The sequence below is a fragment of the Eptatretus burgeri genome, chromosome 8 (assembly GCF_056783735.1).
Source record: "Eptatretus burgeri isolate ZD-2024b chromosome 8, Ebu_testis_v1, whole genome shotgun sequence".
Classification (NCBI taxonomy): domain Eukaryota; kingdom Metazoa; phylum Chordata; class Myxini; order Myxiniformes; family Myxinidae; genus Eptatretus; species Eptatretus burgeri.
The window spans coordinates 14,066,515-14,079,781 of NC_140968.1; the positions used below are offsets into that span (position 1 = coordinate 14,066,515).

A 13,267-nucleotide genomic window follows, 5' to 3' on the forward strand; every position below is an offset into this window, starting at 1 on the left:
AAGTACCAAATCTGGAGATCGCAAAATCGACAAAAGAACTGCAGTACTTTGCTTCGCACACAAATAAATGTACTGCACTGTCGATTGGCTGCGGCAGTGCAAAAGTGTTGCTCCAGAATTTAAATTCAATGCTATTCGTCGAATGGATACCGATGAATGTTGCCGGGTTATTAAGTTTGCCTCTGATCGATAGATATGCCGACGATCATGTAAGGAGGAAGAAGATGACATACCACCAATTTTGAACCGCATCCGGAAGACGGTCATGTGGTTTTATAGTAGAAGAAGACTCCCTCGATTATGCACTGATATTATCCTATCTTCAGATCTTAATTGGATCCAGCCGAGCGAAACTGCCAGTGCACGCGGGACTTAGACTGGAGCCAATTAGTTGGGGAATGAAAATCTCCCAGGCGAACACGAGGTGCGGACGATGCTCGACCACTGAAGGAAAAGACGCATCAAGCAGATCGGAAAACACAATTCAACAAGCAGGGGATTGATTTACAAGAAGAGAGGGACGCAGGGAGCATACTGTGAGTTTAAACGCAATCATTTAGTCAAAGCAATCAAAAATGTACAAGAGATATTGATTAAATACAGGGACTGAGAGCAGAACTATCCCAATCTGTCTAGGTTATACACGATACTTATCTAAACACATGACAAGGGCGCTAATTAGGCTCATCCACGGAAGGGTAGATCAAGGGAGAGAGAGGCAGAGCAGTGTGAGGTTGTTGTGATCTCTTTCTTACCCTGCGTACACATGCAGGCACGCACTGAACCAAAAGTGGAGGGGGTTGGTGGAAGGATGGGAAGGCAGGGAATGCAGGGGTGTGTCGGTGCTGTGCCGATGCGGGCTGCTGAAACGGGCTGCCGTGTGCTGTGTTCGTCCTTGATCCTCTCTGGTCAGGCTGGAAACATAGAAGCTCATCCCAAGGGTCCGCCAAATGCTTGTGGTACGTCGATGGGTGCACCCTCGCAGCTCCCGTGACTCGTGATCGATAGAGAGGCAGCTTCACTCGCATCACGGCTCGACTCTGAAACAGCTCGGTTCGGCTCACAATGTAGCGGTTCTGAAAGGCAATGGTTCTCCACCGGCGACGACTCTTCGTCATGAGACTGAGCCGTCTTTTATAGCCCACGCGGCGAGATAGAGCGACCGTTCTCAAACATTCGCTCGGTCGCTCGTGGCGTCTCGATTGGCCCTCCCCTGTCACAGTGTGACGTCACAGGGCACAGCTGCCATGCTGTACGTAATGACCATGCGGCGTGATGGCAGCGCTAAGCGATCCCACCAATGCCGGCTCTGAATGTCGGTGCAAACGTGGTGAGCAAGGGAGAACAGAAGGGAGAGAGGGACTTTAGGATTGAACCGGGTGTAAGTGATGAAGGGTTTATTTGACCTGTGGTGAGGTTTGAACTGTAAAGGGTGAAGACATTACATGGAGTTTGAGGTTTGGGGCACGGAGCGAAGCACGGCGGGTGCATGGAAATATGGTACGGAAGATGGATGGAGCGTGGATTTCAAGATAGAGAGTGAGATGAAGGGCAAAGACCTAACTCTGCCCACACAGCACATATTCCCTTTGTGGCCCATTAGTCACATGGGAAGGATTATGTTAAGCAAGTAATAACGAAATAACTATCTCAGGCGCCGCTATTTGTCGGTTGCCATTGCCTTGAGGAATGATGATTTTGCAGAATCGTCACAATACGTATGTGTTCTTGAACATCACAGTCATTAATCAATAACTAGTGCATGCCCATGCGTGCGTGTCCGTACATGTGTGGCCGTACGTGCATGGCCGTACATGCAAAAAAAACAAAAAACTTTCACACCGCGTGCCAGAAACAACCACACAGGCCGTTCCTTCGCTCTCGCGTGCCCGTACGTGCATGGCTGTACGTGCGTGACCGTACGTGCAAAAAAAAAAACTTTCAAACAACCACACAGGCCGTTCCTTCACTCTCGTAAACGACGACTGGATTGGGGCATTGTGTTTATCTATAAATGCGCATAAGAAATCGAGAAATTATTTGAATACAGTAAGTCATCACGATCCGGAAGTCCGTACGTTGTATCCCGTAATGGGGAACGCGGCTGAGGATCTCTTCCCCATCGGCCACGCCAACGCAGCAATGTGTCTTGTCATTGGTTGGTAAATAAATGGCCATAACTTGGGAACCACTTGTCCGATTAATATCAAACCTTGAAAAGGCACATCCTCAGATCCCCAGCAATATAGCTGGCAAGTTTCAATTTGATCGGACCAGTGGTTGTCAAAAAACAGCGGTCACACACACACACACACACACACACACACACACACACACACACACACACACACACACACACACACACACACACACACACACACACACACACACACACACACACACACACACACACACACACACACACATACACATATACACACACTGCTGGAATTATAGATAGATGGTGATATAGGTAAAAAAAAGCAAAATATAATATACCTGAAGTGATTACGTGTGGAACGCACTCCTCAACCACCCCCCTCCCCCCCCCCACCGCTCACACACTTTTTCCATTAACTCTTAAATGAAAAATTACTTTGATTTTCGTCGTTTCGATATTCGTCGCACTTTTCAGGAGCGTATCTCCGACACAAACCGTGTTATCACCGTACATGTTTTATTTATTAAATAAATAAACCGTGCACTTGCAAAAGTCCACACACCAAGAAATATAGACTTGTGTCCATTTCATAATGGAGAAGAATGATTTGGGTTTCTTACTTATTACCTCCACCACCACCGAAAGTGGGTGGAGGTTATGGTTTAACCCCTGGTCTGTTTGTTTGTCTGTTAACAGAATATCTCAAAAGTTGTGGACGGATTCGGACGAAACTTGGTGGAGCGGTTGGGTGCGTGTGACAAAGATGAATCAATTGGATTTTGATGAAATCCGGATACGAGAATTTTTTTAATTTTTTTTAAGTGATTCTTCACTATTGAGAGATGGTGCCAAAAACGATATATAGCGTGATATTTCAAAAAGTTGTGGACGAATTGTGACAAAACTACGCGGACGAGTTGGTTCGGTGACAAGAACACACCGATTCGATTTTGGCAGAGGCATGTGCTCTACAGAGTGCTTTTCTAGTTGTTCCTTGAAATATCCACTCCCTATGGGAACGGCAAAGGACAGCAACTTTAATTTGGAGGTGGCCATCCCTGCTGAGTAAAAGATTCCAAAGCACACACCGAGTACAACCACCAGGTCTCGATGCATTTCTTCAAACAAATATGCATGCTTCAACACACGCACCCCACCTTCATCGATAATAACTACCCACCACCCCACCACCCCACCACCCCACCACCACCCCACAGCTAGGAAGGAAGATTGTAGTGTGAGAGATATTATGATAGAAAAAGAGAGTTTCACAAAATACTTCCTGCAGTGCCTTTTCATAGAAGTCGTGGAAGGATTCGAACCATGACAGGTTGACAGATCAATACACAGTGCATTTATTTAATTTGTACGTCATCGTATGTTGTGTACGCTGGTTGTGTTTCTGGAACACGGTGTGAAATATTCCAGTTACGACACCATTGACGTGGTGGAGTGCCAGCTTCCTGGTATCCTGCGTCGGAGTGGCGACCCGTCCAGAATTGTGCCCAACAACCAAGGAGACTGCTTCGGCAGCACCAACGCTCTGCACAAAGTGTGGTCCCGATGGATGGATGGACATGGCGGTTACTTGCCCCCCTTTTTTTGGTACTTCCAGAGCTCCAGACGTTGGTATAAGCGCTTAAAAGAGATGAAACAAGGCTGTTACTTGTGGGATAAGCACACTAATAATATATTTAAAAGCCAGAATGGATTGTATGAGGTGGGCTGAGCATTTCCATCGGAAGCCAACGTGTATCGAAGAGATAACGAACCGAACAAATTGTGCACATAACAGGGTTCTTTTCAAATGAATTTGTGACAAAGCGATGCTGTTTCATGGCACAAAAATGTTGTAGATTTTTATTTAACGAATTCGGTGCACATTCATTGCCCACAACAAAAGGTGTGGTCTCGTAATCTTGATTTAGGCGTGCAAAGGGTTAATGGTCTAATTCAAAGGGCAGATGATGCATTCCTGTACACACTTGCACCCAACGTGGTGATCGTGCCCAAATGTGTAAGTGTAATCACAATTTCTCTGAGATGGGCTTTTGCGAAGAGTAGTTGTTGATTACAATTTCGCCCACTTGTTCTTTTCTCTTCCTTACTTTTTCCTTCATTGAGCCTTTCCCTTGATGTGAAGCACCCAGTGAAATTGGGTAATTCTTGCACCTAATTTGGGTAATGCCGCATATAAAACTAGAACGGCACTCGGTAGAGAGCACACCTCCGGCAGGCTGAAGAGTTTACGTTGTGTATCCACTGTTTGGTCAGATCTGAATCCGGAGCTGAACCAAAAATCGAATCGGCCTCTTCTTGTCACCGACCCAACTCATCCACCAACTTTTGACACACATAGTCCACAAGTTTTTGAGATATTGTGCGATATATCAGTTAAGCCACGTGTTGCTTAGTGGTTCAGGTGGCTGGCTTGGGATCTTCGGGTCCTGATCTCGAGGTCCCGTTGACTGCTGAATTAGCACCAAGTGGGGTTGACTCAGCTCGTCATCCTTCCAAGGTTCGTGAAATAGGTACCAATGCACTGGGAGAGGGGCACAGCATCAGTGGCACGACCGTGCTTCAAAGAAATGATCGCTCTCCGGCGGCAGCTAAGCTGCCATGCTTAAGAACAGAACAGATATATCGGTTTTGGCCCAAATCTCTCAATGGGAAGAATTAAAAAAAAAAAAAAAAATTTAAACTAGTATCCGGATTTGGATCATCATTCGAAAATCTCATTGATTCGTCCTTGTCACACACCCACCTGTCTTCTAAGTTTCGTCCGACTCCGTCCGTAACATTTTGAGATATCGTGCTTTACATAGTTTTCGGCCCTTTCTCTTAATGGTGCAAAATCAGTTTAAAAATTCGAGTGTCTGGATTCGGATCTTCACCAAAATCGAATCAGTTCGTCCTTGTCACACACCCAACCTGTCCACCAAGTTTCGTCTGAATCCGTGTGCAACATTTTGAGATATCCTGCTCAGACAGACAGACAGACAGACAGACAGACAGACAGACTTGAAAACGTAACCTCCGTCCACCTTCGTTTCATTGGCGGAGGTGATGAATACAGACACAGGATGTATCCTGCACCACAAATCTGCTCGTTAATGCGCTAACGTCCCTATTTGACACAAATTACTCGGTATTTTCAGTAACGAGTGTAATCCGTTCCTTAAAAAGCTGTTCATAATGTACTTTTTTTTTTTCCTGAGATGTTTTTTTTTTTTTTTCATTCCCACTCTGCTCTGGCATGCCTTATAGTAGAATGTTAATGTTTCTGCTGACGAGGGGCCAAATTGCTTTTCATATCGCTAATTTTAGCTTCTTGGCTTGCCAACATCTCTCGGCATTATGCTCCTTGGTGCAGGTCGTGGAGTAAAATAAACTGTCGAAACAAAAACAACATTTTAGCAATTAGATATTTTGTGGAATCGTTTTGTGAACCACTCGGACCATGGCATTGAAGATTGTCGGAAAGACAGCGTAGATAGCTCAGAGATGAGATACTTTTGAGCCGTCAAAGTCGGTTGTTGATCCCAGACCTAACGGCAAACCCTCACCGTGCTGTTTTGCAGGCATTGGGGTGCATCGGTGATTGCTCCGTTCATCGGAGGACCGTTACGCCGTGTGATAAGTTGTGGCGGTTTATTAAACCACTACAATTACGTTAAACTCAAATCCGTCTCATCTGGGGTTTGATTCCTGACCTGACCGACAACCTATCGGATTTTGGCGCTTCGCACCTTTCGAAAAGACTAGGCCATTGTGTGCCGCCTGGTCAAATTCCAAATCTTTGTCCTACACTCCGAGGAGCATCACACCGGTGGCACAACACTGCCTCGGTAATGATCCGAGTACTGAGCCAAACTCCTTGATCTTTCACAAGGAAACCTTGCTTCGTCCCCATTGTCACGTGTTTCTCAAACTATCCATCGTTTTCGACGAGCAGGAAGTATCTGTTTCACACGTTCCTGTCCTGTGATGCCAATATCATGTCTGCACAATAATTGTCTGATTAAGGGTGTTGAGGTCATTCGGAGGATGTGGACGCAAAGTCGGGGGCATATTTCAAGATCTTCTTGAAGCCTCAACATACGGTTTCTAAAACTGGGGTACGAGTTTAAAGTAAAATTTTGCTGTCATATGCGTAGGTGTGCTCGGCAGGACGGTGAGCTAGGTGTGAAGGGACTTTTAATGACTCGTTCCTTGAAGTTGGTGCTGGCTCGTACAGCCAGCTGGATCGAGTTTCTGCTAAATTGGATCGAGTAAGTGAAAGGATGGAAGTGCAAAACAAAACGGTGACGGCCATTATGGGTTGGTGATATAGAGGAATGGATTAATTGAGGAAGTAAGAGGGAGGGTTAAGATTGAGGGTTACTTCGAGTTCCACAGAGCTCTAATGAGGATGGAAATGCCTTTTCGTTGAAGATGCTTGCTCCCTCGGGTTCTTGCTTTGGAACCGTTCGGTTCGGTGGGTTAGGGAAAAAAAAAACACACACACACACACGTCATAACACAAGCCCATATTAAGCCCCATGAGACCCTAGAATATGAGAAACTGGTGTCATTTTGCATCATGATGCTGCGGCATGCAGGGAGCGATTATTTTGGAATACTCGTGCTGTTGTTTTCTCTTCATCTCAAATGTTGGCCGAACTGTTATCGAGTCTTCATCAGTGTCAGTTTTTCACTTCTCTCTGAAAGCCGCCTCCTCATTTTTATTTATTTGTCCTCATTCATTTGATGTTTTTTTTCCGCCGTTGATTCCGCCTCCTCATTCAATGAGACGAGGCTCCGAATCGACCTGGCTATATCCACGTCTCTTGTGCGTTGGAATGCTTCATGAATGCATTTACGGTGCGAGAGTAGTTGGAGTGTCGGGGAATTGTGGGCGGTTGAGAGGATGGGCCTCGAGTGTTCGACCGCAGATGTAGGCCTTTTAAGAAGGCGGCTGCTCGGTTAGCTGGCTAATGAGTAATCCTCGTTTCAGAGGCGGCAGATGGTAAATGTCACGACATTGTGCCCCAAGCCAGCGTTCTGAATGAATCAACCTGCGGGTAGAATGACACGGGGTTCTTGGGCGAGATATTGTTCGAGACCCGTGGCCTAATTTGACAGGTTGCCGTCGCAAATTTGCAGGCATTTGACTGCAGGAAATGCACAAGCTGCGTTCGTTTCTTGTTGTGCTGCGAAATCTCGAGACGTGTGCCTCCGTTCGTTGGTGGTTTTTGTCATTGATTCTGGCTCGAGTGGTGATTGGTGATTCCTGTGCTCCGAAGGATGATTGGTGGTTGAGATCGATGATTGAGGGATGATCATCTGGTTTGATGGATTTTTATATATTTTTTTAAACTTTTTTTTTTTTAATTTCTTTTTTTGCAAGAGCATGGGTTAAACCGATTAAACTTTACAATCCTTGTTCTACTGGTGACCAGATACATGATGCAATGAACTCCGGGTTTCTTCAAACTTTTCATTTTATTTATTTTCATCGTCTTGCCTCCTCCGATGAGATCGACAAAGTCCTCCCAGGTATCGAAGTATCCACCTCCGTTTCGGTAAGGGCGGTCACGAATCATGGACCAAGCTGTGAAGTTTTCTGTCCTCAAAGTTTTGTTCCGAGGGCTCTTTTGACGATCGTCACCGAGCGCCGGACAGCTTCCAACTGCAGTTCATTTGTAGTAATATTCCCAGGGATGGTTTTTTTTTAAAGATCTCTTTGAGGTTCTTCTTCACCATTTCCATTGCTGCAATAATCACTGGTACAATATCGCCACTCTTCAGCTTCCAGGATCTTTTCTCTGTGTGTGTGTGTGTTTTTCTCTTTTGCCATGATTTCTGCAAGTTGCTCTGATATTGCATATAATATATGGGACGTAGCTCATTCACAATACCATGACTTCATGTAAGCGGCTTTTTTTTTTAAATGAACAACATGCATGATTGTGTTTTTGCATCTTTGAATTGGTAACTTTTTGCTTAAATTACCCACTTTTACTTTTTTTGCTTAAAATAAACAGATGATTACCCCGGGCACGTAGTGCAAAGCAGGGTTATTCTGTCTCTCCGTCTGTCTGATTCGTTCTCCATCCCAGTTGAGCTGACCTTGTTTTCGCCATTCGAATGAGCCTTCTTTGTCTACTGCCATTCTGTCCAACTGTTTGTTTGTTTGTTTGTTTTTATTTTTTATTTTCCTCCCTGCTCTTTTATCATTTGCCCAGTTGTTGATGCATATCTGTTGATATTTTGCCCTCTATATTCCCGGTGCGTGAAGCGCGGAAACGGGGTTCAGCAATTGGTTTACTCTGTCTGTCTGTCTCTGTCGACAGAGATCTGTCTATGATAGAGGAACTACTTCATTTCAATTGAATTTTCTATTTTGAGTGTTGTCGAACATGAATCGGAACACGGAGCTGCAGGTTCGCAGTACTTCGGCTCTGAACTTGGCACATTGTGCAGAATCTCTTCCTGATCGTGCAGCTGATCGTTTTAAACAGCTGGCAATCGTCACATGACAGGTGGAAAAACATTTGGCTCTGTAATTTAGAAAACGTGTTAATACGGCGATTGGCTCGGAAATCGGGTGTTACCAAATGTATTTTGCTTTGAAACTCAGAGAGAAACCACATAATCTTTGTAAAACACACCCGGTTCATATAAAATAACTAACTGCTTTCGAAACAGTCATGAGGACAAAGGAAAACGTGCTTGCTCGTATGCTGCTGAGTTTTAAAGTTAAAACCTCCACCACCCATCATCATCATCATCATCATCATCATCATCATCATCGTCGTCATCATAAGATATGGGATGAAACTTTGCAACCATGGCGCCCGTAACCAAGCATGCAGGCATGCACAATCACCCGTGGAGAGTCCCTTTACAGATCCAAATCTACCCAAATGTACTGTAGCATCGGCCGACTGTACATCCTGATCGGGACACGAACTGTACCGCTATCGACTGGAGGGTGCTTGGCAAGTGGCTTAAGCACTCAAGCAAGCACTCCAATTATATGGTTGATGAGGAAAGGCTGGCTTGGCAAGCGATAGCAAGCTGAATGGCAATGGTACATACCTGGAAAAAAAAAACAAAAATCGCCGATTTCTTAACATTTTCAGATTTCACGCCAGATTTTTGAGTTATTTAGTCCACGTGTTCCGATCCTCCAAACTCAAATTATATTTGTATTATCATGGAGTACGGTAATATTCCATATAGAGGGATGATGTGGGGAAAAAAGGCTGCCTATTCAAATGTGTACACAATGATACACTTATAGACTACTATAGAGTGAAGTCGTAAGCATTTTAAAGCCATAACTTTGACGTAGTTTAATTAGTCCTTAAGAGTTGATTGTGGAAAATGACATCACATAATACATGAAATCGCTCCAAGCTCCTAATTTGAAAACTTTAGCACTTACAAAAGCGAGGTATGCAGCGATTCATAGGTATGTAGATGAGACATTTGATGATACGGGCTAACATGGGCTACGTGGACCTGCTCCACCTCGAGGCATTGTTGAGCAGGCCAAACAAAATGGCGAATTAAGACCCCAGCAGCGTAACCGAGGATGCGCCTTCAGACCCCATCGAGAGCGAGGTGTCTGAGTATCGCCTGATGAAGGATGTAATTAAATAAGGCCGTTAATTATCTTCAAAAGGGGTGTTTTAATGAACCCAAACACCCAATTTTCACTCTTGCACCTCCTTGGAGTTTTCTTAGTATGGATGCAAAGTTTCAGGCTGTTGGGTTTTATGGTTTTGGAGTTATGGAGGACACACGCACGCACGCGCACACACTCACGCACTGGCATTTATTAGTATATATATATATATATATATATATATATATATATATATATATATATATATATATATATATATATATATACACGTGAGTGGGGAGAGGATGGGGGATTCTCCTGGCTGCATCATCAGGTTTAGATGATCAACTGCTTCATTCCCTCTTGCGATTGCTCCTTCCTTGCTATTTACCCTCAGGTTTTCCCCCTCGGCCCTTTTTTGTTTCTTCATCGACCCCTTTACAATTCACCTCCCTCTCAATAGATACGTGCTGGCCCATTAGAGGGCATCGTTTTTATTTGTTTTCATTGTGCTCTTATTTTATTCAACCGTTTTTAAACCAGCCTCAGTCGTGTAATGGTTCGAGCATCCGCTCCGAGTCTGGGAGGTCAGCGGTTCGAACCTTGGCCGAGCCATACCAAAGGCCTTAATCATGGTACGTGACTGCTTCGTTGCTTGATGCTCAGCATTTAAAAGGATACAGCAAGGGCAATCAATACTAGTGCAGGCTTTGTTGGCCAAAATGGCTTTGCTCCTGAGCTTCAAAGTTCCTTGAACTCCTATTATTATTATTATTATTATTATTATTATTATTATTATTATTATTATTATTATTATTATTATGTCATAGTTTTGACTCCTCCCTGGCATGCTAGCTGCCCTTTCAACTTCAGTGAAAGTAAGATTTAGCATTTACATAAAGTAAAAGTAAGAAGTAATATTTAAATCTGCTGAGTTACTTGAGCTCCTCAAAAAGAGCTCCTCTGCTCCCCCTCTTCGCCTCATCCCCATCCCTCCGCAGTCCCCATTCCTCCCTGATGTGCATGGCAACAGCACAGGTACCAGGTGAGTGTGTGACTATATTCACGAATTGCGATTCCATGAAACTTTGCTGCGAGAGCAGTCGGGACCGATGTCGGAGGCTTGAAAGCAGGAACATGATGGTGATGGGTAGAATTCATTTTGAGGTACATAATGGTCTTCCTTTTCTCCTGGGAGGACTGCCTTGCTCAACGGTTTCTTTAACTATCTATTCTCTGAATACTGCAATGTTCCCCCCAAAACATGGTGGGGGTGTTTCATAATCTCTACTGCGTGAAAGCAGGTTTCCCCATGTTTTGTGGAATTCATCATGGGGATGGGGATGGGGATTTGGGGGAGCAAGGGGGGCCATGGGGACAAATTGCACATCTGACTTGTCATGGAACAAACATGATTTGCTGATTTTGACTTATTTAGCTGTCAAGCCTTGACGGCTGGCAGGATAGCTTCGAGGTCTTTTTGGTGTCTGGTCTCGGTTCATTTTCTGGCTCAACTCGACATTGTCACCTTGGTGCTTCACCGGCAAAATGAGTGCGCCATCCTTCGTGGAAGGACGTAAAGCCGGCAGTGCCATCTGCTAGTATTTGCTGTAGAAAGTTGAAGAGCCCACGGTTTCGTCCGAAGAGTTATCCGTTATGTCAGCACACTAGGCAAATTCCAAATTCCTATCCAAACCTACAGCACCCTGCAATCGAGTGATGACCTGCCGAGTGTTTGCTCTTGCCCAACGATGTTCATGACTTGTCCTGCGCATCCCGATGCTCGGCAAAGAGTATGGGTATTCCTTGACCTTGTCAGGCCTCAAGTGTTTGATGCAGGACATATTGATGTTTGCTTCTGTGACATCGTACCTGTCCTTCTGCATTGTGTGGATATATTTGTTTTGACTTCACTGGTTCTGCATTTCATCTTAGCTGCTTGCACAAACTGCTAATATGTATGTTTTTTTTTTTTTTGTGCGATGTCGGTGAGCAGCATGATTTCAATTTGTCTCAAAACGATTTCTTCCCACACCCACCAATTTGTATTTTGGATATCCAGCCATTGACCTCTACCATGGGACGATATACTGCTTCCAGTGCCAAGACTACGTCTACGATCGCGACTGTGAATTGATTGCACGCGAGGAACAACGCAAGGCCTGGAGGCTGCAAGGTGCGGCTGGATGGGCCATTTTGATTTCTTTATTTTTATTGTTGGGGATTTGGGAGTTGGGGGAAGGGGGGAACTTCACAAAATTGGTGCAACTGTTGCTTTGTGGACAAGTTTTCTGTTTTGTTTTTGACTCGTGTTCGTGTGCAACTTCTATACACAGAGAGTTAATTAATGGTGAGAGTATTTCAATATGGTCACTGTCTTGAGGCTACTTCACTCCACATCCAAGCTGAAAATAAGAGCGAGGGCAGCTGGGATCATGTATGTGAATACGCAAGTTCTCAAGCTTGTATCATGCAGGCTTTGTTCGATATAATTGATGCTGTATTTCCTCAAATATAAAAGTTTCTGCTGCAACTATTTAACACAAATACTTTTGTCACTGTGACTGGCAAACTACCGAGAAGTCACTCGTACGTTCCATCGAATATTGTTTTATACCTCCGCCACCAAAGGTGGACGGTTTGTCTGTTTATCTGTCTGTGAAGAGGATATCCCAATACATTGCAGAAGGATTCGGATGAAATTTGGTGGACAGGTTGGGTGTCTGACGAGGACGAACTGGTTTAATTTTGGTGAAGATCCGGATCTAGATATAATAATTATTGTTATTATGTTTTTTTAAAGTGATTCTTCACCACTGAAAGATTCTTCACCTTCACGTTATACAGCAAGATATTTTAAAAAGTTATGGATGACTTAGATGACTTAGTAACTCTATTTTCGGATAAAGATGAGCAGTGACTGGAGTTTCAATTCGGTTAACTATGCTGAAGCATCTGCCAACATACAGTATTTAAATAGATAAGGCTCTTGCTTTTCTTTTTTAAAAATTATTACTTATTTTTATACTGGTTGAAGACTCATGAGGGAGTTCGTGCATATGTTGGACAAAGACGTGAGACATGAGTGCACTTTTACATAAATTGCAAGAATATTTGTAGACTGGATAAATCCATATGACAAGTAGCGGTCCATTCAAAGTACACTGCCCCCATGTCAAATAAATAAATAACAGATCCTCCAGCGAGCGACATCACCGGGGCGCCCGGCGATGCCACCTTGCAGCACATTGAGTCGGAATTGGGAGGGAGCGGTGTACAATAATTGATTAATTGCATGATTAAAATAAGTAAATAATGATCATAAAGTAATTAATTTCTCAATCAATTTCCGAATAGCATACCGAAACCACCAGTTTCATCCGAATATGTAAAAAAATTTGAAAATTAAGTAATTAATCCAAAAATAAAAATTAATCAATTAATTGATTAATCGAGAAATCAAAAAATACCCTTTTTAGCAAAATCACTTG

The 13,267-nt window shown here is 43.9% G+C and overlaps 1 protein-coding gene across 1 annotated transcript in view; it reads left to right on the forward strand.

Annotated features, from left to right (window-relative positions):
• USP22 (ubiquitin specific peptidase 22) overlaps positions 1 to 13,267 on the forward strand; it is a 150,599-nt gene that overhangs the window by 77,648 nt on the left and 59,684 nt on the right. The window contains exon 4 of the mRNA XM_085890971.1: positions 11,839 to 11,952. Within this exon, the coding sequence (XP_085747097.1) occupies positions 11,839 to 11,952 (114 nt within the window). The remainder of the gene's footprint in view (positions 1 to 11,838; positions 11,953 to 13,267) is intronic.